The following is a 25,748-nucleotide window of genomic DNA, read 5'->3' as shown; positions in this document are numbered from 1 at the left end:
TTTTTACTAATTCACAACCCACGCACTCCAAAACGGAGCTTTCACACTAATCCATCCACTCAAAGCTTTCAAAGCCGACCCAACACTCCAACCACAGCGCCTATGGCTAAGTATCCATTCTGTTTCAAATCTCTATTATGTTGTACTTTGCTAACAGGCATATGAAGTATTCATACTAATTATAGAATCAACCATTAATACTTGACACAAACTGCTTTACAAACAATGGCAACTACATCTGTCCAAAGGAGGAAAGGGAACATTTGGTGAAGTCACAGCCTTGATTTATTTCTGATTGCTTATTTGTGGCACACAGCAGTGTTGTGCTGGGTGCTGTACAAACACAGGACACACAGAAGAGCCAATTCACAAATTTCGCTTGCCCTAGGACTCCCACTCACACATGTGCATTAAAGAGGTTCCGTTGTTTAACAACCACTTCTCGTTTCCCCCTCCCTCTGTTTGTGCCTTTGCCAACTCAAAGCAAAATCTGATCCCTTCCGTCTGCACTGAATACAAAACCAAGCAAATCCGTGTCTCTGCTGCTGGAGCAAATAAAACATATTCATGAAAAGAGGATGTATTATTGTGGCTTCCCTTTGAAAAGCAGGCCATGCAAACAAGCTCCAAAGAGAGTCTCTCTAAACGTGGGCTAAAATCCACCACTAACCTCCAGGCTGCAATCTCCTGCCTGTGTAGCGAGCAAATCAGTCTTTCCAGCTTCTGCAAAATCAAACAGTGCCCACTTCTTGCCACTTATATGATGCTGGCTGCCAAGAGGCTCCTTTGAATGTAGCTTTTGTTTTGGCTTGTGCAATTCTTCCAGCAGGTTTAAGATGACAATCATTAGCAGCAGCTTGGGGAAAGAGAGAGAGGGGACTGGATCCCAACTCTCAACAGGCAGGCAGCATAGCATAGTGGACAGCCCACTGGGCTAGGACTCAGGAGACCTGGATTCTATTCTGTACTCTGCCACTATCCTGGTGGGTGACCTTGGGCAAGTCACTTTACGCCTCCGTGCCTAGTTTCTCTGTAAAAGAGGGATGACACTGGACCTCCTTTGTACAGCGCTTTGAGATTTCCGAATGAATAGAGGTTTTACAATTAAAGCAACATCATCAGCTTGGAAATAATCAGTTAAATAAAAGGCATTAGAGTAGTTTCAGGTCCCATAACCAGCTCTGCATCCCCCTGCCAATTTTGTGGTCTCAAAGCCACAGGTTCCAAACCTGCAATGGCAGATCCCTGCATCTGGGTGGAGCCCCACTGCAGGACTGGAACATTAATTTTCCTATTTTAAAAAATGTTTTATGCAGCTAAAGTGCAGGCAAAGAGACCCACCCACACCAGAGGAAACAGACTACCCAAGGAGAAGAGAGAAACTGACAACATTTTGGGCTGTCAACCGCACAGAGTAATTCAACGTTTAACTATTGACTCTAATACTAGTGCGTTACTAACGGAATTAATTCCACTTTAAGGCCCCTTGACATGCCAGAGTGGTATAAAAGGGCCTCAGGTGCAAATGAGAAGCTGACCCAGAGGCTTTTCGTCTGCAGTCTGTTCATAGTCCTCTTCAGAGGTTCCTGCAATCAGCAACAAGTGATTTTCAAAATAGAAAATATGCCTTAATACTTTCCTCTTGCGGATACACTTCTTATCCATACATGTCAAAGCACTTTACAAAGGAGGTCGGCATCATTACCTCCAATTTTACAGCTGGTGAGATGGGCACAGAATAGGGAAGTGACTTGCCCAAAATCATATAAGTCAGTGGCACAACTAAGACTAGACCCCAGGACTTCCGTCTCCCTGAAATAGCCACAGGAGTCAAATTCAGCACGACCGTCTACGTCAATAAAAATGGGCCCATGTTTGCAAATGCACAAGCTACAACTTCCCTACTAAAGGCAAACTGGTGGGATAATATTCTCCCCTTTTATTCTCTGGAGGGCCAACACCACCAGCAGAACCCTCTTAACGTAGTGCTGCCAACGCCCATGGATTCAACCGCAATTCTCGTGATTTTCATGTTTTGTTTCTTAAAGCTCCAACTCCTGGAGTCATGTGATGGCATGAGAATCTCAGCTGTCCTTAAAAAAAAAAAGTGCAGAGGAAAGCTTAAGAATGGAAACCCTGAAGGTTCCCAAATCACAAAGAACCCAACACTTTTCGGCAGTTGGTTTCCATGGATTTTTAAGCCAGTCTTGTGATTTTTTGACTGGGCATCCCACAAAAAGCAGCCATGGTAACACAAAGTCTAGACAAGGTGATCACTTAAGATGGCTGTTTATTACAAATGCACAGACAACAACAGAACTAGGCCAAGTTGGCTCCAAAGTGCATTCTGACGCTGCCTCCCACTCTGGTTTCCCACCCCCCTTTGTCATTCCCATGTTTTAATATGGAAAGTCAGTAAGAATGAACAAGCTCTTCTGCAGAGTGTAAACATGGTTACACAACTAACTGATCTCAATGATTACACATTTAAATCATTAAATAAAGACAAGGCAAAACCCCTAATTGATAGCATTTCTCAAGATTCTTTCCCTATCCCTTTGGGTACCATATAAACCAAAAGTTACCAGATCAGGGTTTCCTATTTCATAGAAGCTTCTGAAGTTGGCTACACCAGGCTTTGCCATCAATTTATACTGTGGTTTCAGGTGAAACAAGCGGGGAACATAATCCAAAGCAGCAGTCTGATGGCTCCTTAGTTCTAAATTGACAGCTGAAGTCAACAAAATTCAAACATGAAATAAGATGCACATTGTTAAGAGTGAGAGTAATTGACTACTGGAACAGTTTCTCAAGCGACATGGTGGATTCTCCATCACTTGGAGTCAGCCTGAAATATCCAGTATTGATACACAGATGCTCTAGTTCAACTACAAGTTATTGGGCTCAGTGCAGGAAACAGAGTGAAATTCTACAGTCTGTGTTATAGAATCATAGAAATGTCAGGCTAGAAGGGACCTCGAGAGGCCATCAAGTCCAGCCCCCTGCACAGAGGCAGTAGCAGGTAAACCTAGACCATCCCTGACAGGACTTTGTCCAACCTGTTCTTAAAAACCGCCCATGACGGGGACTCCAGTTCTCTTGGAAGCCTTAACTACACTTAAGAGTTAGAAAGTTTTCCTTAATATCTAACCTAAATCTCCCTTGCTGCAAATTAAGCCCATTACTTCTTGTTCTACCTTCAACGGAGATGGAGAACAGATTCCCCGTTCTCTTCATGACAGCCCCTAACATATTTGAAGACTTATCAGATCCCACTGCAGTTTTCTTTTCTCAAGACTAAACATGCTCAGATTTTTTTAGTCTTTCCTCCTAGGCTGGCTTTTCTAAATCGTTTATCATTTTTGATATTGAGGTCAGGCTAGATCATTGATACTCAGACCTCATTGGTCCAGGAGCCAAATTAGCAATCAACAGTACCCAACAGAGCTGCAGCAGTGTGAATTCAATGGTTCATTTGTGTATGTTTTACTATTTTTATGTATTATTCTCAAAGCAAAATGATTGACCAAGTATTATTTTATCAACTACAACTGGTTAACAACATAGGAAAAGCCTCCTGATTGGTTCATCACTTAGATTTAATTATTAACTAGCCACCCAGTGTCTTAATATCACATGCTGCAAAGAGGCTCCCAAGCCTCAGTCTGAGCATCGCTGGTTCTAGATTATTATACTGGTCCCTTCTAGTCTTAAATTAACAGCCAATATTTTCTCAAGTGAGTAGCGATTTGGGGCACTTCTATTTCTGGGTTCTCAATTTGAGGTGCCTGAGAGGAGCCCGGATTTTCAGGGAGATGGGGAAGGGAGGGTTCTGCACTTTCTGAAAATTAGGACTCTTTTTAAGGTGTCTAAGGTGAGGCTTCCCAAAAATGGAGGCACCCCACATTACCAGTCACGTTTGATTTCTGTATTACAACTGTGCTGCAACATTTAATGAAGATTGTGTTTCTTTTGCAGTGGGATTTAGATCTTGGGCCTGGACCACACTTAAAACTTCTGTCAACTGACCTAGGTTTTACGTGTAGATGCAGGCAGGCGGATGGACGAATATTTCCATCGACCACTGCTACGCTGACGGAAAAACCCCTGCTGTGGCTTGAGGTTGTGTCTATACTATGGAGGCTATAGCAGCATAGCTGTGACGGTGCTGCAGCCCCCTAGTGCGGACATGACCTTGGTCATAAAAATGTATTCACAATATAGCCCGCTTCCCCACCAGGAGTCATTAATTACAGACCAAACATAGGCTCATTCTCCGCCCCTACCTCCAATAACTTTACCCTCTGAGTTAGCTGTAGGATGGATCATCCTTCCATTATCCCATCCCTTCCAACAGACATACACCACGCAGTCCACGTGCCCCCTTTCACCAAATTTCCTTTGCATTCAGTGTGTTAGAACCACCATTATCTAAACAGCTTGTGAATAAGCTCAGTCTGGCTTTCTCCTTTCCCTTTTAAATTATTCAACGTCAATGCTTCAAGCAAACAAACGTCTGTCTCTTTCTTGAACAGCTGCTTCTGGAGGCCTGTGAAATTCATCAATGAGCAGAGGGAGGAATGGAGAAATAAATGGTCAGGATTACCCAAAAGATTCACACTAATAATACTGTTATAGAACTAGGTGAACCAGAGAGCCATTCTGCTTTCCGTTCCAGCAGTGCAAAGCTGTAATCATTCAATCGAAGTCAGCGGAGTTAGCCCCTCTTTACACAACCCTGTATCTAAGGATACAATTTGGCCTTTCATTGCCACAAGACAGACCAATTCTACTGAGCTCACTCTAACACAACACAGATAATTTAAACCCTTCAGCCTTTTGTGTCACCTATGTGAGGATGCTGGCACGCTGCAGCACTTTAAAAAAAAAAAAAAATCACTAAAGACATGGGAGTGGGTGGAACAATCCAAGCAGATTTCTGTACACAAAGAAGAGTTGACAGGTAGATCTGCAGTCAAGGTGAAATGGGAAGCAAAACATTTTGAAGTGCCTGGGTGTCTTTGTCAAACACTCAGAAGCAGAGATGCAACTATCCCCCTTTCAACAAATACTACCAGTCAAAACCAACAGGTGCTCTTGCCTACAGAACCCGATTGTGAACAGTCATACAAAGAGCAGTACCAGTGCCCCTGATAGACTTCTCCTGTGACACAGCTGACAGAGGTTAATTGCAGGTACTAAACAGCCAGATGTACAGAAGAGCTCACCTCCCATGTAAGCACCAAAGTAAGTGGCCAGGCATTCAGTAGGCCTTTGTGCGTTGAGTGCCAAATATTCTGAAAATTTGGCCTCATAACTCTGGCCTAGTCAGATCCCCAGCCAAGGGGAGTCGAGTCTTAACTGAAGGCACTTAGCACATCGCTTGTGTCAGTTGTGACACATCCACATGGCAGCTGATTGGGCAGAAAACCTGGGTGACTTCCTGGTTTAGTTCTGATTTCACAAACACACACACACACACACACACACACACACACACACACACTAAAAGAATACTCCACAACACTGACATTAAGCTGCGTGAGCCATCGGAAATCCACCCACCCAATTTAACAGCCACCATGATTAAGGTGCAGATTTAGAGCTGCTGTGCCGGATTTCTGTATTACAACTGTGCTGACTGAAGTAGCAACTAGATGACTGAAGTAGCAAACAATGTCTGGAAGTGCCAGAAATAGAAGATGAGAAAGACTGGAGAACATATCAAGATACCATCTGGTTAGGTTGCAAGAGGTTAAACAACATCAGTCTGCCTGGCTGGGGATTAATTTCTTATTTTAAAATCAGAGCTTGATTTCAACGTAATACCCAGCAATTTTCAGTGATTGAAGGTTTCAGGAATGAGAGAGACTGAACATAAAGTCTAGAGGGTGTGTAGTTGACAGGGAGATGTATTTGCAGGGGATTATGCTTTAGCATACAGCACCATCAAGTGAGAAATTAGGTCCCACGACGCGACGGGAGATTCAGAGATGCCTTTGCACAAACCAAAACAAGCCTCCTGTGACAGAGAATAGTCACGTTGCTTAATGCATGACTGGAAGGTGCTCGGATGCGACAGTGATGAGGGCGGTCTAAGAACACAGAGAATAGAATAGAATAGACTCCACAGCGTGAATTTCCTACTGCTTCCTCCCACCACCAATATACTTTTAGATTGAAAAAAGGGCAAGTGGTAGGTTTATACAATGCCTAGAACAACTGGGTCCCAACCTAGCTGGACCCTAGGCGTTAGCACAACAGTTTAATAATAATAAACCAAATGTTAGTCTCCTCTGCTACCTCCCAGAACGGAAGTTTATTCATTAAAGGCCCTCATAGGCCATACGAATCACTCATAGAAACCCTCCTGTATCCCAGCCTCTCTCCCCCCCCAAAAATTTAAGCCCCAACCACACTAGGATAAGAACCAGTAGCAGTACCAATCGCATTTCCCTGAGCAGTGGCACAAGGGGCTGCCTGAGATTCAGTCCGCACACACTTGTCCCTTAGGGAGTTCATCGCTGTAAGGGCCTAACACGGCTCTCAAGCGCGCACACACACATAATCATCGCTGGCCAGGGAAGTAGTATTCCAATCTTGATAACTCCCACTAGTGCTGCAGCTTCAGCTTCTCTCGAGAGGCTCTAAAAGGGGACTTTGCAGCTCCCGGTTCCCCATCTTGAGGCTCCCGTTGATTTCAGTATGCTTCGGATCAGCCCTGTTTATAGCCAGGAAGATAAACCATCCTCGCCCAGCAGGAGATCCCCTTGTGTGGACGGCGCTGAACAATTCAACGCACAGTACGGGCGGCGTGCTAGACCCTCTGGACTGAGCTGTGGAGCACGTTCTGGGATCGGGTGGGGAAGAGGGGTGCCAAGGTCAGCCTGTGCTGGGGGCGGGGCTTCCTAGAGCAGGCAACGCTTAGGAAAATTCTACTGCATTCTACGATCTAGGTGCACGCAGCGAGACGGTCCCAATCTTAACCAGGGGGAATTGGCCACTCCCCGGGGTTCAGTGGGCTCTGTTGGACCAAGATCAGTGCTTCATTTGTGCCAAGGCCGAGCCCTGCAACTCTAGGCTCAGCAGTTCATAGCCCTGGCACCTCCGGCCTTGCTGCGTCAGTTACGAAAGTAAAAAACGATTCCATGAGCCCTGGTACCGCTTTCATTAGAAATTAAACCCTGACCAGGATGCAAGCTCCAAAGTAGAGTCCCTTCCGCAAGAACACCCTGCCGGGAGCCCCACCCCCATCCTGTTCAAACTTGGGGCTATCTGCTTCAGTGCCTCAAATCTCGACTCAGCGCGCTCTGCAATGGTATTCCGGAGCTAGGCTTAACCACGGTGTCCGCTAGGATTGTTCCACTGGACCCTGCGACCAGGGCACAGCTTTCTAACCAACACAATCAAGACCCAAAGTATCAAGTGCCTGAGCACCATTCTCACAAGCGACCTACGTGTCTCAGAGCTGAAGTCCTGCTGACTTTCAATAGGACAGGTCAAGATTTTCAAAAGTGACGAGTAACTCTGGGTGCCTCAATTGCGGGGAGGAGTGCCACTCCCAACACCTGGAGGGGGCCCAAATTTTCAGAAAGTGCTATGGCCCGACTCTCTGAAAAATCAGGCCCCTTTAAGGTACCTACAAGTTGGCTACCCAAAGCCACTAGTGACCCTGGAAACCCTTGGCCATGAGATCCCAGGTCACTTTGGAAAACAAGATTTAGGTGCTTTTATAATTTTACCTTAAGTCTGGTACTTTGCAATTCAGAATATATGTCAGTTTCCAAAACCCGTAGGAGTCTTTCCCCGACTCCCAACGGTCCTGGATTAAGCCCTTAACATAAAGAACCCCTTTAAGCTAGACCCTATGTTCTTTAATAAAGAAGTGGCAACACTCCTGCCTATTTTGTCTCCGGTTATTCTTTTGGTACCTTTCAAAATCCCCTCATCCACCCCTGCAAGCCCGCCAGCAATCCTCTCAACATTTGATCTTCTTTAGAAAGGCCTTTATTTGACTTTATAGCAAACGAAACACTAGTTTAAATCAAGTGTACCTGGTACACTGTTACAGCAATGAAGTGGCAACAAGTTTAGACGCGACCTACCCTCTCCTTTCCTCCTTCCTCCGGGCTGATCCACTGATTTAACACTGCCACAGGTGGGTTAGTGGGCATTTTACGCTCAAACATGATTTGGACGATAAAAACAAGAGCTAAACATGGATGAAATGTTACAGAAGTGAAAAAAAAAAGAGTCTCTTAATGTTATCGGTCTAGGAGAATTAAGATTTCATGTTAAACACTGAAGAATCAGCCATTAAAACAGTTATGCACAGTTAAGTCTGTTTACCTGAAGGATGCCTTAAAGTGGTCCATATGATACAAGTCAGTTAAGGATCCTATATGAATTACTGTCCAGATGGGTTTAAAAAAAAAAAAATTCCAAACAACCCGTTTTGGACAAACCTGGGAACATCGGCACATGGATAAAAACTAGAAAAATCAGGTCATGAGACAAAAATGTTCTGTGCATGCCTGCTCCCCAGAATCCTGGATCACTGCATCTCCCGGCCCAAAATCACCCCTCACAGAAAAGCCATGGGCAAGACATTTTGATCCAAAGAGATTCTTCACCCTCTTTTATCTTATAAATTCTCACTCCCACCCCCGTAAGTAACCTAGAACACTGTGTGTATTTCACTTGAATTCAAGAGAAGAGGTAAACACTGATAGATTCAATTTCACCCACTCTGTTTTAGGGGAGCGGAATGGGGCAAGGGAGATGTGTCAAAATCCTTGTTTGCATCCCTTAGCAGCTGCTCCCATCTAATCAAATACGTTACCAAGCGGGAGTATTCCCCCCCTGCCCCAAACTTCTCCATGACATTTTATCTAGGAACACTGAGGGTAAGGTGGGGGGAATTCCATCCCAATGTTGAACGCTGCCTGACAGCGCTCAGGACCCCAGTGAGCCTGTAGAGATGGAAATGCTCCCTTCCTCACACACTTTGAAAGAACCACGTTAATTAAGGTTTCACAAGTATAAAAATCAAACCACTCACTCAAAGACTCTGAATTCAGGACTAAAGAGGCAATTCTGATGGAGATGCGATTCGCTAGGAGATGCACGTTTACGTTTTGGAAAGGGACAGCACTCGTTGCAGTAATATCATGGGTTGGGTTCCCTCCCCTATATTTCCTGCTACTCTTTTTTTGTTGGTTTTAATTATAATACAATTTACAACTGTAGTAAGAATACTACGGCCACAGCCCCCGGGAAGCCCTCAAGCTTCAGAAAGTCCATCGATCGTGTAACTGGCTTTCGCTGCTAAAGCTGTTACTTGCTGAGGCCTCCGGGTTCTGTGTTTGCCGAGTGGAATCCTCGCCATTTAAGCTCTTTCTGCAGACTGGACACGTGTCGTGCTGAAACAGAAACAGGAATGTACAGTGAAGGCCCATCCCCAGGACCCTGGTAGCCAGTTAGCAACCGCTGCTTATAGAGCAACTTTCCGTCCCACAAGTGTTTTATGTGCAGTACTTGGAGGAATTCCCGTCACCTACCAACAAAATGCAGCCACCTCTGGGTTAGCACACAGCAGCTGGATTTAGCAATGCCAAGCAATGTTATACCTAGGCTTGGCAGGATTCAATTTTAAATCGGTAGCTGTTGATAAATGTTGATTTCAACTGACACACTTAAGTGGTCACTGGCCCTGCTGGCAGCCCTCTGCAGCCCTGCTGTCACAAGAGTGCCCAAGCGGGGCCATGACAGCAGAGCTGCAGCGGTCTCCCCAAGCTGCCTCAGGACTGGCAGAGCAGGGTGGAGCAGACACGCCAGGACTGCAAGCAGGACAACGAGCACCCAGCTGCAGGTGGGAGGTGGCCCCGCTGCTGAATGGCTCCTGTGGCAGTGCAGGGAGCCCCTTGACGGCACGGCTTCAGAGATCTGTCACCAGCCCACAGCTGTGCAGGGAGCCCTGTGCAGCTCCATTGTTCCAGCCCGGCTCGCTCACTCACCAGCCAGGAGTGCGGGAGCAGACTCAGGGCACGACCTGTTCAGCAGCTGGGGGTTCGTCTGCCTCCTTACAGTCCTGGGTGGGGATCTCTGCTCTGCCTGGCCAGGAAGATTGCAGCCTCCCCCACACCTTGTGCCCTGGTCTCTCGAACCCCTTGGCAGTCCAGGACCTCCCTCCTCCCCACCGCTGTCAGTGCTGCCCAAACCCTAACCCCAACCCTATCCCCAAAATTATCAAAATCAAAACAGCTAAAAATAGAAAAAAATCCTAATAAAAAATATAAAAATTGTCAAATTATAAAAAGAAAAATATGAAAATCAAATTCTGCCAATCCTAGTTATCCAGTAGTTTAGAAAAGTGGGGAAAGACCTCAGCATCCAGTTGAAACGGCAGGAGATGGGGTGGGGGGAATTTAGACCTTTGCAAAGTGCTTTTTGGAGATCTATGGATGAAAAGTGCTACGCAAGAGCTAGGGATTCTAACTATTCCATAAGTAGAATGTGGTGACCCACAGCAGAATGTGGAGAGAATACACAGGTTAACGCTCCTACTCTTGTGAATAGCGCTGTTGAGTCTCAGGGAAAAGAAGCGATGAGGGCCTTATCTGAAAGACCCAAACAATATGCTGGGGCAAGGTTTCAACACAGACTCAGAGGAAATCATCCCCTTCTAACCAACACCATTTCATTCCGCCCTGGCGGTCTCCCAGCCGAGAGCTAATCAAATACACCCCTGCTTAGCTCAGGGCTGTTGAAATCACAGTCTAACAGGACTGCCAGTTGTTTGGCCAATGTAATGTAACTATTGACCAGTAACTAGCATCATCTTTGTTTGCTATTTTGATAATTGATTACAAGGGCCTGATGAATGTATCTTAAATTAACTGGTGACACATTTCGCACAGTGCAAGAATGACGACATGGTAGAAATGTAGTCAGACATTCCTAAAGAGAAGGGGTTTTTAATAAAAGTTACTCATGCTTTTTAAAAGCAGATTATACATAACTATCTTGTAATCAAGTGCTTTAACAACTTGGCTACATAGGAAAGAAGAGTGGACGAACAGTGACAATGGAAAGATTTCACTGGAAAACATGGCAGCACTGAATCAACATTTGCTACCAATGCAGTATTTGAAGCTCTCTTCGACTGGGGCTTCAAGCCCTGAATAAATGGAAAAACTAACGCTGACGAAGGAAGGCAACACTGCCACATTTAGCAAGGAAGGATGGTGGAGTGGTTAAAGGCATTAGCTTTGGACTCAGCAAAGCCAGTTTCAGTTCCCCATTCTGCCACAGCCTCCCTGTGTGACTTTAGGCAAATGCCTCAGAGTGTCGTGAGGCTAAATATACTAAAGACTGTGAGCACTCTGATACTACGGTAAGGGGCCCCCAAGCACTAAAACAGATACAACGATGATACAAAGAAGGGCTGAATTCACAGATCAATCTAAAGCCAAATGGCGGGAATACTTGCCTTCAAGTGCTTCACTGAGATTAATAAAGGCTTCCCAGCTTGCAGTGTGGGGATTAATATGAGAATTGAAAGGTGGATAAGGAACTGGTTAAAGGGGAGATTACAACGGATCATACTGAAAGGTGAACCATCAGGCTGGAGGGAGGTTACTAGTGGCGTTCCTCAGGGATCGGTCTGGGGACCAATCTTACTTAACATTTTTATTACTGACCTTGGCACAAAAATAAAATTTGCAGATGGCACAAAGTTGGAAGGTCTAGCCAAGATGCAGGAGGGCCGGAATATCCTACAAGATGATCTGGACGACCTTGTAAACTGTAGTAATAGGAATGGGATGAAATTTAATAGTGCAAAGCGCAAGGTTTGGGACTAAGAAGAAAAAGTTTTGCTATAGGCTGAGGACTTCTTATCAGTTGGAAGAAACAGAGGAGGCGAAAGACCTGGGTGTATTGGTTGATCACAGGATGACTAGGAGCCAGCAATGTGATGTGGCTGTGAAAAGGGCTACTGCAGTCCTAGGATGCATCAGGTGAGGTATTTCCGGTAGAGACAGGGAAGCGTTAGTACCATTAAACAAGGCCCCAAGGAGAGCTCATCTGGAATACTGTGTGCAGTTCTGGTCTCCCATGTTTAAGAAAGATCAATTCAAACTGGAACAGCTGCAAAGAAGGGAGACTAGGATGATCCAAGGAATGGAAAACCTGCCTTATGAGAGGAGACTCAAAGAGCTTCGCTTGTTTAGCCTGACGAAAAGAAGGGTGAGGGGAGATACGATTGCTCTCTATAAATATATCAGAGACATAAATACCAAGGAGGGAGGGGAGCTATTTAAGTTAAGACCAATGTTGACACAAGAACAAATGGATATAGACCAGCCATCAACAAGTTTAGGCTTGAACTTAGACGAAGGTTTCTAACCATCAGAGGAATGAAGTTCTGGAACAGCCTTCCAAGGGAAGCAGTGGGGGAAGAAGGGGGGAAACCTAACTGGCTTCAAGACTGAGCTTGATAAGTGGATGGCGGGGATGGTAGGAGGAGACTGCCTACAATGGCATGCAGCCAATCTACGAATGCTAGCAGCAACGATCTCCAATGGCTGGTGATAGGACACTAGATGGGGAGAACTCTGAGTTACTGCAGAGAATTCTTTCCCAGGTGTCTGGCTGGTGGGTCTTGCCCACATGCTCAGGCTCTAACCAATTGTCAGATTTGGGGTCGGGAAGAAAATTCCCCTTGGGTCAAACTGGCAGAGACCCTGGGGGGGGTTCGCCTTCCTCTGCAGCATGGGGGCCGGGTCACTTGCAGGTTTAAATTAGTGTAAATGGTGGTTTCTCTGTAACTTGAAGTCTTTAAATCATGGTTTGAGGGCTTCAGTGACTCAGCCAGAGGTTAGGGGTCTATAACAGGAGTGGGTGGGTGAGGTTCTGTGGCCTGCGACGTGCAGGAGGTCAGACTAGATGATCATGACAGTCCCTTCTGACCTTAAAGTTGATGAGGTAAGTTCTCTCCATTTGGCAAGTGGGAAAACTGAAGCAGAAAGGTGCAGGGAGTAAGAGCTGCTCACAAAGGAACTTAGGCCTAAGCCAGGCTTCCTTCTACAGGATCTTCTTAGGATTGGATTAGAGGTGGTGGAGACAGATATTCTGTGCATTAGACAGGCCCTGTGCTGCTTTGTGAGCTTCCCTCACTCTCTGCCTCTGCACCCTCAGGCCTGCCAGGAGGAGTGAAGGAAGGTCAATCAACATGATTCATTCATTCCATGATATCAGGATGATAATAAGGGGGGGAGGAGGGAGGAAGAGAGGGGGAGTTTTCTAGTGGACACTTCCCACTAGGACAGAGACCCCAGCTTGTTTCATATGTAACAGCCAACTGTCAGATGGTACAAGTTGGGACTACTGCTAACACCAGCAGGATCTGACCTGGCGACTTAGAGATAAAAAGCATCATAACTCCATTAGTAATTTCTCCAAGTCTCCACTTGGCTTCAGCCTGAAGGACAGCGTTAGAACAGATGCATTTCAAAGGCTGGATGATTAATATTATGGTGTCATGAAATGAAAGAGCCTTGGATTTAAGTGGCAGGTCATGTGGCCAACGCACTACACGCATTAGCGTGTAGCTCAGTAGCTCAGGCCTGAGGTACGAGACAGCGAGGAGTAGTCAGTATTAGCACAGTGTGTGTGTGTCTGTGTGTATCTCTCTCTCTCACACATGCACTTACCAGTTCTAACCATGGCACAATGCAGTTGCTGTGGAAGAAGTGATTGCACGGTAACTGTCGGACCTGCTCCGTTACTGTATAGTCTTCTTTACACACAGGACACTCCAAACCTGTATCTGCAGGACAGATTCATACAGGGGATGGGTTAGAATGCTGGACACAGCAGAGCCCTGTTTGCACAGCCTTAATCCACACGGGGCCCAATTACAACAGCCCAACCCATACCAAAATGGGGCACCCAGTGCCGCATTTACCTACTCATCTCAGTTGATTTCTCCCAGAGGGATGCAGACAGGAGGCCTTCAGCTGGAGAATAGTGATCAGCTGTTGAAGAGGTGCAAGGCTGAGTTTGCAGACGTCAGGAAATGCTGGAGTATGGATTGTTTTTTTGTTTAGGTCTCCCGTGCATGGCACAATAAGGAGATACATTTTATGCGGCGGGCCCTACCCAGTGCTGAAGGGCGACTGACAGTAATTCAGAACAGATACTGGACACCCGCCACTGATAAACAGAGAATAAATGTGGGTATGGGGATTCAGCATAGGAAAGGGGAGAGGAAAGGTCCTATAGACGGGGAGGAGTAGTTTAGAACTAGGGAAGGAGGGTCTGAGCTGGACAGTGGTTTCTAGTTCTGTCAATGAGATTATTCCTCACAGGAGTGAAGTTACACAGTGTTCACAGGATCGAGCCCTAGGGCAGTAAATTTCTCATTTCTAAAATGCCTTTGCCATTATTTTATTGACGTTTTTATGGCCTTGGCTAGTCCATTTTCAAATGTTAACTTTTTTTTTAGTTATAATAAAAGTAACAGTTACTGTTTCCTGATGGCTGGACTCCAGTACATACATGGGAATGGAGAACATTCAGCTACTTTAATGGCTTACAGTCCGTTTTATATTTGATGTTGGGGCCACAATGGACTTTTTTACAGTTAATACTCTGCAAAGTGCTATATAGGGGCTTGGGGACTATACAGCCTATAGTGGATGCTAACATTTACCAGGCTGGACACAAAAGATGACCGATAATGAAAACCAAACTATGGGCATTTTACTTGTCTATTAATAAACTCACTCGCGTAGGACAGGGAGAACACCACCAACACAAGAACTAGGGGTCACCCAATGAAATTAAAACAAACATAAGAAAGTACTTCTTCACCCAACGCACAGTCAACCTGTGGAACTCATTGCCAGGGGATGTTTGTAAGGGCCAAAACTATAACAGAGTTAAAAAAAAGAACAAGATAAGTTCATGGAGGATAGGTCCATCAATGGCTATTAGCCAAAATGGTCAAGGATGCAACTCCATGCTCTGAGTGTCCCTAGCCTCTGCCAAAAGCTGAGAGCGGATGACGGGATGGATCACTCACAATTACTTGTTCTCTTAATTCCCTCTGAAGCACCTGGCATTGACCATTGTGAGAAGACAGGATACTGGGCTAGATGGACCACTGATCTGACCCAGTTATGGCCGTTCTTATGTTAATTTTGCAATGCTGCTATAGAATTAGGATTAGTGATTCTTCCTCCCCAGGAAAAGAGCGTGTTGGCTACGCAGCAATCCCAGTTTGTACACGGAGAGCTGCTTTCCCGTCACCGCCAGTACTACACTGACACTGCAACCCACTTCCTAGCGCGTATCCTTTGCCAGCAGAGACACTGAAACGGCCACATTAATTCCCAACTCCGTTGCCAGGTAGCACAACAGATGCTCAGCTAGCTCACAGACACAGGGCAAACTCTGCTGTTGCTTTGCAGGAGATATTACAATATGGAGATACACGCTCCTCTTCATTCTCCATAAATGAGAATAAAACTCGTGCATATAAAAAGATCCAGACAAAAACAGATACCATGGAAACAGATTTTTTTTTTGGTAAATGAAACAGTGCGTCTTCAAATGATTTTAGTTTCAGGGAACACATTAGCTTATAGGGGAAAAAAGAATCCAGACTGCAACTTTGTGTCACACACGTCTGCAAACACACTAAAAAAAAAAAAAATTAAAAAAACCCCAAACCTTGCTGAGCCAACCGTGAGCACTCAAGAAACACACACAATTCTTTGCTGTCAGTTATGTCAAAGGAACCTGTGATCTTTACACCCACATTTTAAAGAGGATTTAGGAGCAGTTCAGTAGGAATCTGTTCAGAGTTGTATTTACCAACCATAGCTAAGAAAGGAGAAGCAACATGCAACCCCCCCTTGTATTTATCTGATAAGCAGAAGGAGGTAGCAAGAAACATAAACAGAAGGAGGTAAGTTAAATGTAAAGCAGCAACAGCTCAAATAAACAAAAGGTGTGTTTCTGATGACTGGATATATGCAACATACCCCATGCACTATGCATGCCATGGTCAGTCCGAAGCCTTGACTTTACCAACTAATGCCTGCTACTCATTCAATTCAGACCACTTTAGCTTTTGGGAGGGCAATTGAGACAAGGGATCAAAGCAGACCCACCTCCAGAGTCAGGGTAGCCTGAGTTGTCAGCAGCATTTGAGAGCAGAACCTCCAGAGCTAAAAATCACAACTCTTCATTGCTTGAGCTGAGTGACTCATCTCGATGGTGGACCAGATGTTAGAGCGTGCACACAACACACAACTGAATGGGAGGTAGCAGGCAGTGGTGGAGGCAAAGAGTCTAATCATTAACGTAGGGCATAGGGAAGCTTAAGGGAAAAGTCAGAAAAGCTTTAGGAACCTATGGATGAGCACTAGTATGGTCCTATCAATGCATCCAAGTGGTAGGAGACACACAGGAGGACATCAAGCATACCAAAACACGGCAGGAAAGACCAGAGATATTGGATTTAACCCACCGACTTGTTCCTGAGTTACTGTCACTGTTGGAAGAGAGGTGATCTTCTCTTTGTCAGCTGGGGGTGGTCCTGTGTTTTCCAACTGTCCTAAAAGCTGTAAGGGGATGACAAACACACCATGTTTTAGAACCCAACACAGCCTTGTCTTGTGGAACACCTCTCATTCAAGCTGGGCCTCCACACTATTCCACCACATTAACCAGGCCAGCGAGGGAGCTGCACCATAACATGTAGGCGAGTCACTAGCTGCAGGACAGGGTGCTTTTCAGATGGCATCTGAAGTTAAATGGATGCAAGTAGGCTGCATCTGGCAGAAACTGCAGAGGAGAAGGCTCTCTGACCACAGCAGGGAGCCAGTGCTGTATGAGGAGGGTGGGGAGAAGAAAAACCAAGAGACGGGCTGGAGGGAATGGAGGATGATATTGGACTGAAAGGGAGTTGACAGAGGTGTCTCAGGATTGGCGAGTTGGAGAAGATCATTGTGCTGCCCAGTGTGGGTAAGTAGATACACAGCAGTGTTCTGCAAACGCTGGGACTTGGGCAGGCCATGGAGAGAGATTACAAGTGGTCCCACTCTAGCCCAGTAATGACACCGCAATAAAATGACTGAAGTGATATCGACCCCCTGAGCGGCACCCATCACTTGCCCCCTCCAGACACGGGATGGAGGCAGAGCCAAGAGGGGCTGTATGTCCACACAGAAACCGAACTGCTGCTAGTTGAATAGGGGGGTGGTGCTGGTGATGTCAGCAAACGGCACTTGATGACCATAATGAGACCCTCTCCAAGCCCCCTCCCCTAGACATGTCGGATGTAGGCTCATTTGAGGAAGCTGTGACAAAGGAGAGCAAGATGCCTTTATGAGGCAGTTTGTAAAGCTGGGGCTAGCGGTGAATGATGACAGATGGCCTGCATGCCATGTTCACAAGATACCTGAGTGCTGACAACAGCAAGATTAGCTACCACAAAATGTTCTAGTTGCTCATCCTCTCCAAGACAGGGGAGTCATCACCCTCCAGAGGTTTGGCTCCACTCCCAAACCAGCCCCTTCTGTTCCCATATTAGCCAAAAAAGAACTTGTGGGGTGGTGATGGGAAAGGAATTGACCCTATTCTCCTCCAGCCAAGATGCACAGACTCTAGCGGGCAGAAGGCAATTGGTAACTCAGAGCTTCAGAAGGCTCTGTAGCTCTCTAGACATAAAAGCTGCATCTGTCTGAACAGGGATCCATGCAGAGAACTGAAATCTTCAATGCAACACCAGGACTGTCTTTTTGTTGTACGTTTGTACAGAACCTAGCACAACCGATACCTGGGCGCTATGGTCAGACAAATAAATGATAAGAAGTTAGCTTTGCTATCGATAAGGTTTGCAGGATTGTTGCAAGGAACTTGCAACCTTCCTAGCAGAGAGCTGCACAGCTTAGAATTTGCTCTCACGAAAGGCAAGGAGATGAAATAATATACACTTCAACATCAGCTTTCATATGAAGCCCTCAAAGAGCCTCTGCATTAGCAGTAAAGTAATTAAGCCTCAACGCTGCCCCATTCCCACAAGAAGATAGATATCCCTGTTTTATACAGGGGAAAACAAGGCATAAAAAGAAGAGACTCATCCAAAGTCACTCGGCCAGTCAGCAGCAGAGCTGGGAACCCAGGTATCCTGACCCGTCCCCCCATCCTTTTCGCTAAGAACCAGCCCATCTTTACAAGCAGAGATGAAGCAAAAATATCATACCCAATTCCTCCTCCTTTATGCTCGTCCCTGTGAGTGTTCTAGATGATCATTAAAAATAGCTTAAAGCATTAGCAGCCTCACTGCTGACATAATCAGGATCCCCTTGTGCCAAGACGTTTGTGGTGATAACACTGAGAGCTGCATCAAATTACGAGATGCAACACTAGCAAAATGTGTTCTCAGACTAGGTTCTGAGGAGCCTGAGGTGGGGTTGATGGTTGTGGAACTGTGGATCAGCTGCTCTCAAAATCATTAGCCTCAAAAATTATCTGAGGGCTGGAATTAATGCCTTACAGTGAGAGACTAAGACTGTTTAGCTTATCAAGAAGGGACTTGATGATGGAGTTTAAGTACCTTCATGGGTACGACACTAAAGGGCTCTAACAGGGAAAGGTGTAACAAGAACCAAAGCCAGACAAATTCAAATTAGAAATAAGGCCTAAATTTTTAACAGAGAGAGGGATTAACCATTGGAACAAACCACCAAGGGAAGTGGTGGATTCTTGATGTCTTCAAATCACAACTGGATGCCTTTCTGGAAGAGATGCTTTACTCAGACCAGTTACTGGGCTCCATACAGCAGTAACTGGCAGTCAAACTAGATGATCTAATCATAGAACCATAAATATGTAGGGCTGGAAGGAACATCAAGAAGTCATCAAGTCCAACCTCCCCTGATGAGGCAGGACCAAGTAAACCTAGACCATCCCTGACAGGTGTTTGTCCAATCTGTTCTTAAAAACCTCCCACAATGGGGATTATGCAACCTCCCCCTAAATCCCCTTAGAGTTAGAAAGTTTTTCATAATACCTAACCGAAATCTCCTTTGCTGCAGATTACACCCATTGCTGCTGCTTCTATCTTCAGTGGACACAGAACAATTGGTAACAGTCCTCTTTATAAACAGCCCATAACATATTTGAAGACTTACCAGGTGCCCCCACACTCTTCTTTTCTCAAGACTAAACGCCTTTCCTTATAGATCAGGAGTACTTGTGGCACCTTAGAGACTAACCAATTTATTTGAGCATAAGCTTTCGTGAGCTACAGCTCACTAAGCTGTAGCTCACGAAAGCTTATGCTCAAATAAATTGGTTAGTCTCTAAGGTGCCACAAGTACTCCTTTTCTTTTTGCGAATACAGACTAACACGGCTGTTTCTCTGAAACTTATAGATCAGGTTTTCTAAACCTTTATCATTTTTGTCACTCTCCTCCAGACCCTCTCCAATTTGTTCACATCTTTCCTGAAACGTGGCACACAGAATTGGACACGGGTCTCCAGCCGAGGCCTCACCAGTGCCAAATAGAGCAGAACAATTACCTTCTGTGTCTTACATACAATATTTCTGTTAATACACTCCAGAATGATATTAGTCTTTTTTTGCAACTGCATTACCCTACTGACTCATATTCAATGTGTGATCCACTAGAACCCCCAAGTCCTTTTCAGCAGTACAACCACTTAGCCAGTTAGCCCCAATTTTGTAGTTATGCATTTTATTTTTCCTTCCTAAGTGAAGTACTTTGCACTTGTCTTTATTGATTTTCATCTTGTCGAACTCAGGCCAGTTCTCCAATTTGTCAGTGTCATCCTGCAGTGCGATCCTGTCCTCAAAAGTGGTTGCAACTCCTCCCAGAGCGGCGTCATCTGCAAATTTTATAATTTGTCATCTGCTCCACTCGGTTATCCAACGGTCCCTGCTGGCCTTAAAACCTATGAAAAAGGGATTATCTCTAGAAGGAAGTGAGAATGACAGGAGAAGGAAGTGAACGATAGAAAAATCTTACTGGCACAAATCAGGAAGTTTGGGCAGCATAACTAGGTCTCACCCCACATCAGCACACATGCAAATCTTACCTGGGTCACAATAGCATCAAGGCCGCTCTGTCCCCATGCATAGTCGCCTGGATTTGAGTGCAGCATTCCACTCCTGCAGATAGGGGCAGACAGTTAAGGGAGCAATTTTGTCAAACTCCATACAGCTCAGAAATTTTCTTGCACTGAAATTCAAACAACCAACCACCAGCAGCGATCTTCGATTTATATAGCACATCCTCCTGTGGGATCTCAGAGATGAAGCCGTTCAGCTGGGTACAGATCCGCCAGCACAAGAGCCATCCCATGGTGGAGTGCCATTTATCCCATAGACACAACAGATTTGCAGCACGGCACGTGTTTATTGCAACGATCTGAACCAAGGTGGTGGTGCTAAATGCTGCTCGCTACTCACCAGGAAAAAGGGTGCTGTGAGCCTGGCATTGCTGAGTTTGCAAAAAAGCCTGCAAAGATCTGCTGTATTATTCTGTTATGAAGAAAGGGTAAAAAAACAACAAAAAACAAAAAAAAAAACACAAATTGAGCATACAGGCTAGGACAAAAACAGGCAAGCAACAACATTTTTGTGAGAGAAGAACAGCAGCAAACCACTAGCTCCTCCCAAAATCAACTATGGGTCCCTCCCTCAGAAAGCCACACTTTGGTGGAGTGTTTGTTGTACATCTTTCTTCCAAGGGTGAGCCAAGACTGCAATGCAAATTTCTCCGATATGGTGTGAGGGGATGGGAAGGGAAAGCAAAGGGTTGAGATTTCCAGGGCACTGACTGTTTTCCCGACACGGATAGCTCTCATTGCTGTGGCAACGGAGCAAAAAGGGGGAGGGAGTGGAGAGTGAAAAATATTCAATTCAGAGTCAATAGTTTTCACTGATTTTGGGGGGAGAATGTGGACATGCCCTGGATCCAAGGAGACTGAGTGCTGCATATCTCACTATGTCATCCACTGAGTTATGGGAATTGCAGGTGTGGCAAGTGCACGAACACTCGGAGTTAAAAACCTGAATCTATGTAAATGATTTTAGGCACTGCAATGCCTAACTGATTTAGGAACCCAAACCTCATTTTCAAAGGGGATTTAGACACTTAGGAGCAAAAATCCCATCAACTGTCAACAAGATTTGGCTCCTATGTGTAAATCCCTTTTGAAAATGAGATTTAGGCTCCTAAATCAGTTAGGCATTGCAAGACGGAGCCCAGCGATGCGGAAACACCTTTAAACATCTGGGCCCTAGTCTCTAGGGATACTCAACGGACCAGAGCCAATCTTCCCGCACCTGCTGCAGCACCAGATGCAGAATCAAGACCTCTTGTGGACACCCAACTTCCTCACCATGTTATTGCGTTAGCTCTCAGCATCCTCTGGGCCAAGCACACTCCCATCCGGGGGAAGTTAGGAGCCGAAGAGACTATTCCAATGCCTTCTCTCCTCCATAGCACCAATCCTGCCTGCCCCCACCATTTCCAAACAAGAGTTCTTGTACCTCCCCCAGCACGCCCTGCGACTCCAGAAGCAGTTCCTTCCCTTAACGCCCCGTGACACCAGGGGCGGCCCCTTCCCTTAACGGTTTCTGGCTTGAAGTTGTTCTCAGGAATGGGAAGCAGGTGCGGACAGGTAGAACGGGTTAGGATGGAAGAAAGAAGGGGGATTCCCCAATGATGAATGGAGTGCCAAATTTGGGACTTGGTCTACGTAAGCACTCTGACCCAATACTCCCGCCCTCCTCCAAATCTAAGGACCCGCCCCATGCCCAAGGAGTTAAGAATTAAGATGACAGCAGGACCAACTCCACAATCTAATGGGAGGGCATCATGCTGCCATGCAGGGGTTTGGAGGTCACGACTCGTATCTGTCTTTGTTCCCAGACTGATAGCACTACTGGGACATGCCAGAAGCAGTGGGCCCAATGCCTCTCTTTAGCAACCCCAACGCTCGAGTGGCCCAAACAGGCTTTACAAAGGGCCCAGTTATCCGCAGGGGGAAGGGTGGTCAGTCTGCTGCAGGGTAAGACTCTGGGAAGCCTGGCGGCTCAGGCGGGAGGGAGGCCCGAGATAAGCTGCGATAAGTATGCTGAACGTCTCGTCACTTACCCTTCAATAGCAGGAGACCTATCTGGACGTGAGCTGCCCCGGGATCTGTACCTCCGCGTCATGGGCAGCCGCGGGGGCCTGCTTGGTCCCCAGAGATCCGCATGTGCTTGATGGCCCCTTTCATTATCTCGGCTGTCTTGATCCAGCGAGCTGCTGCTCAGAAATGGTCTGAAGTCGGGGAATAACATTGTGTGGTCCAAGTGGTCCCAAAGCTGTTGAGAAGCCAACACACACACACAGAGAGGCTGTTAGGGCAGGAAAGGAACATCTGCTTTACATACAGATCAAGAGGGATTGGGTGGGTCAAGGGATCAGTAGCAGTCACGGGACCCCTCTCCTCTTGATCGTTGGCTTGACGCTAACCTAGGTCGATAGAGACTGAAAGCTGTTACCACCTGATGGTGGCTCACGTTCGGTAGCCTATGGAATGAGCAGGGAGAGGAGGAGGTGAGGTTTCTTCTGTTCCAGCTGAGACAGGACCCAGAGGGGAAAATATCAGATGCTTGTAAATGCAGGGCTAAACAGCAGAGGAGCTGTGGTTTTCTAAAGGCCCTTTAAAAATAAACAGTATACCAGTGACAAGTACTAGTCTGACATCCCTGGAGATTGACAGTCTCCATTTATTCCCAGAGCAGGCACTGCACAGGCAGGACTAGTTCTCCCCCCACAGCTCCCTGCCCTGTCAGTACCCCCGAGGCGATTAGAGGCCCCATACAAGACCAGCTGCCGGGCGCGGTACAGACACATAGTAAGTGCCAGGTGTTGTAAGCTCTTTGCAGCAATGCTGTCTACGCAGACAGACAAAGGTTGTCAGGAAAAAAGGCAGAGAGAAGGGAAGTGAATTGTCCAATATCATATAGCAGGTCTGCAGAGTCCCAGTCCAGCACTCTACCCACTAGATCATGCTGCCTATCTGATAAGTAATCAGGCACTGACTACACAGAAGGTACCAACCAGCAGAGGTCAGCAGTGGCCAGAAGCCATTGCTACCCAACAGGGGATATTCTGCATGTCAGCAGTCTGAAAAGGCCGACCCCATGGACAAATAAAAGGCCTCCAACTGCACAGGCTATCTTGGGCTGCAGGCTACAGATTACCTCTGGATTCATGCCTCTGAAGCTGCAATCGCTGTGACAGAAAAATCCTCAGCGTGCTGCAAAATGGGGCAGCGGGGTTAGGCCAGGCCTGGAGAACCGGACAGAAGGAGACAGCAAGGTGCTATAACTGCAAAGTCGGTTAATTAAGAACTGCCTTTCGGGAAAACTTTTTAAAACATCAGGCAGAGCAGGGTGTGGGGGGAGGAAACAAAGTCATCCTGAGAAAAGCAATTTAGCAAATTTAGATTGTTTGCCATGGTTCCCAGAAATCGTCTGGCAACCAGCTTAATTTAGCCCAAACTAATCAGGCGCATCACCCCCAATTAGACTAATTTGTTGATTCTTTCCTGGCAGATTTATGTGCCGCTATCAACGTTTGTTTTAGTAACTTAGATAGCATTCGTCATCCTTAGCCAGAATGGAGTTAAATGGAGTTCCCAAAGCACTGGGCTAGCGGGTGTTAGCATAGCCTAGCAGATAGAGCACTGGACTGGGACTCTGGAGACAGGGGTTTTAATCCTGGCTCTGCCATTGGCTCAGTGCATGACCTTGGGCAAGTCACTTTAACCTCTCTGTGTCTCAGTTTCCTTTCTTAAAGGGCTTTAAGAGCTATGGGGGAAAATAGGTAATAACATTACTGGTACCTCTGACGAAGAGGGGGTGAGGGAAGGAAGGAGCAGCTGAAAAAGATAAATGGAGTAGAAAAAGGCTAGGGGAGAACTAATCCAAGCAGAAAAGCCTTGCATCTAACCTTCAAATCAGCTGCAGAGTGACCGTGTGGGATGCACATAGGGAGATAACACCAGGCCATGAAAGCCTCATGTTCAGCCAGTTCCAGATGGAACCTTGGTGGCTCAAAGAGACGGAACGAACACGACCGCCTGGGACGGACTCAGAGAGATGGTCGCTCGTGTGTTCTTCCCAATCAGCTGGCAAAGGTCCAGGGAGAAAACAGCTGTTCTTTTTCCTTCCTGACCTTGCAGCAGAATATTTGGTAGCTGTTCTGCCAATAGTAGGGGAGAACTGCAATGCTTCCGCTCCCTTCACTGCCCTAGGTTTACTGACTGAATGCTAAACTAAACTAAAGCATTTTGCTTTAACACCAATGAAAAAAGTCAGGATGGGATGGGAGTGAGTGAGTGAGTGTGTTTCCTGGTGGGTAGAGCAAAGGACAAAGAGATAAGCCTCCATCGCACCCTCTGCTCATTGTGTGTCCTTGGGAAAGCCACATCGCCCTCCCGTGCCTCTATTCCTCCATCTGTAAAATGGGGATTAAACCTCCCTCGCGGAGGGCGGTGAGAATCAGCAGGTGACTAATTAGCATTAGATCTGAAATCCTCCAACGAAAGGTTCCATAGAAACAGAAGAGCACGTTTTGCTCTTAGCTACGATAATGAAGCAGCCACATTCTTGGAAACGGGCTGCTGAGTTCAGACCGCAGACAACAGCTGTGGTGATAATGGCCAATAAGCAATAGTCTAGGTCAGACATGCGACGTATTTTGTAGGACCCACTGATACGTTTAAGGCCAGCTTTCTGGGACAGTAGCCTGTTCATTCTGCAACAGGTTAGCTGGCTCATTAAGCGAAACTGGGCTTAGCTCTCCTGATCTGGTCCAGGAGCTCCCTTTTGGGCCCACTGAGAGGGTGGGGCAGCACCTGGAAGGCTACAAAAGGTCACTGAGAAGTCAGAATAGGGGAATCAGGCAGGGGAGGAGAGCTGCTGGAGAGATGGTGGTTCCTGGGAGAAAGCTGAGACAAGAGAGCAGCACACAGGGTTTGCTGGCTGCTGTCCCCAAGCCAGAGAAAGCAGCTGAGGGAGATGCCTGCTGGCTCTACACCAGAGCCAAGGCGCAGAGAGGGCGAAAGGCAGGGGGAGCGGCTTATCTGCTGACATCTCCTTGCTGGAGAGCTGGACCCTGAGGAAGGGAGAGTGGGCTGGGGGAGCAAGGGATGCTCCTAACGAAGAGGCTGGGGGAGTTCCTGCTGGGAAGAGCAGGGTTGCACCCCAAAAGGATGGGCAGGGTTTCTGTCCAGGCAGAGGGAAAGAAGGACAGATAAGTAGCCTAGCTGTGACGGAAGATGCTGGGGTATGATAAGAACAAGGATTATATGCACTGGGGTGATACAGACTATAATTTTGGGACATTTGTTACAGACTATTTGCACAAGCATTTTGTAATAAACACCATCCCTCTTGGGGGCCAGTTTAAGTAAGAGCCTGAAGTGGACTCCTTTGAGTTACCCAAGAAGGAAACTGAGGCAAGAAGCCACTTGCAGGGGTGCCCAGGAGGGGACCCACTCATTTATACCACCACCAGCGCATGCTCCATTCATTCATGCACCTGCTGCTTTTGCTGTCAAAACCCACCTGTTCCTTTACTAAATTGAACAGCTGTCAGTTCCGTGACAACCCCCCTAAGGTAAGCGGAGACGCTCAGCTCAGGTGT

The 25,748-nt window shown here is 46.4% G+C and overlaps 1 protein-coding gene across 3 annotated transcripts in view; it reads right to left on the bottom strand.

Annotated features, from left to right (window-relative positions):
• Positions 1 to 7,984: 7,984 nt before the first annotated feature.
• The window catches only part of RNF115 (ring finger protein 115), a 45,329-nt gene continuing 27,565 nt past the window's right edge, over positions 7,985 to 25,748 (bottom strand). Inside the window, exons 4-10 of one of the 3 annotated variants that reach the window (XM_077841555.1) lie at positions 22,203 to 22,414; positions 20,510 to 20,581; positions 20,137 to 20,209; positions 16,541 to 16,634; positions 13,974 to 14,039; positions 13,716 to 13,831; positions 7,985 to 9,422 (exon numbers count right to left, since the gene is read on the bottom strand). In XM_077841555.1, coding sequence (XP_077697681.1) covers positions 9,291 to 9,422; positions 13,716 to 13,831; positions 13,974 to 14,039; positions 16,541 to 16,634; positions 20,137 to 20,209; positions 20,510 to 20,581; positions 22,203 to 22,414 — 765 coding nt within the window. In that variant the 3' untranslated portion in view covers positions 7,985 to 9,290. Of the gene's footprint in view, positions 9,423 to 13,715; positions 13,832 to 13,969; positions 14,040 to 16,540; positions 16,635 to 20,136; positions 20,210 to 20,509; positions 20,582 to 22,202; positions 22,415 to 25,748 lie in introns of all 3 variants that reach the window. The other 2 variants (XR_013348701.1, XM_077841556.1) reach the window with 2 other exon arrangements.

This window comes from Eretmochelys imbricata, chromosome 24 (assembly GCF_965152235.1).
Source record: "Eretmochelys imbricata isolate rEreImb1 chromosome 24, rEreImb1.hap1, whole genome shotgun sequence".
In the NCBI taxonomy this organism is placed as follows: Eukaryota; Metazoa; Chordata; order Testudines; family Cheloniidae; genus Eretmochelys; species Eretmochelys imbricata.
Note: the sequence above shows the minus strand (reverse complement) of the source record. Positions and strands in the feature narration are given on the sequence as shown.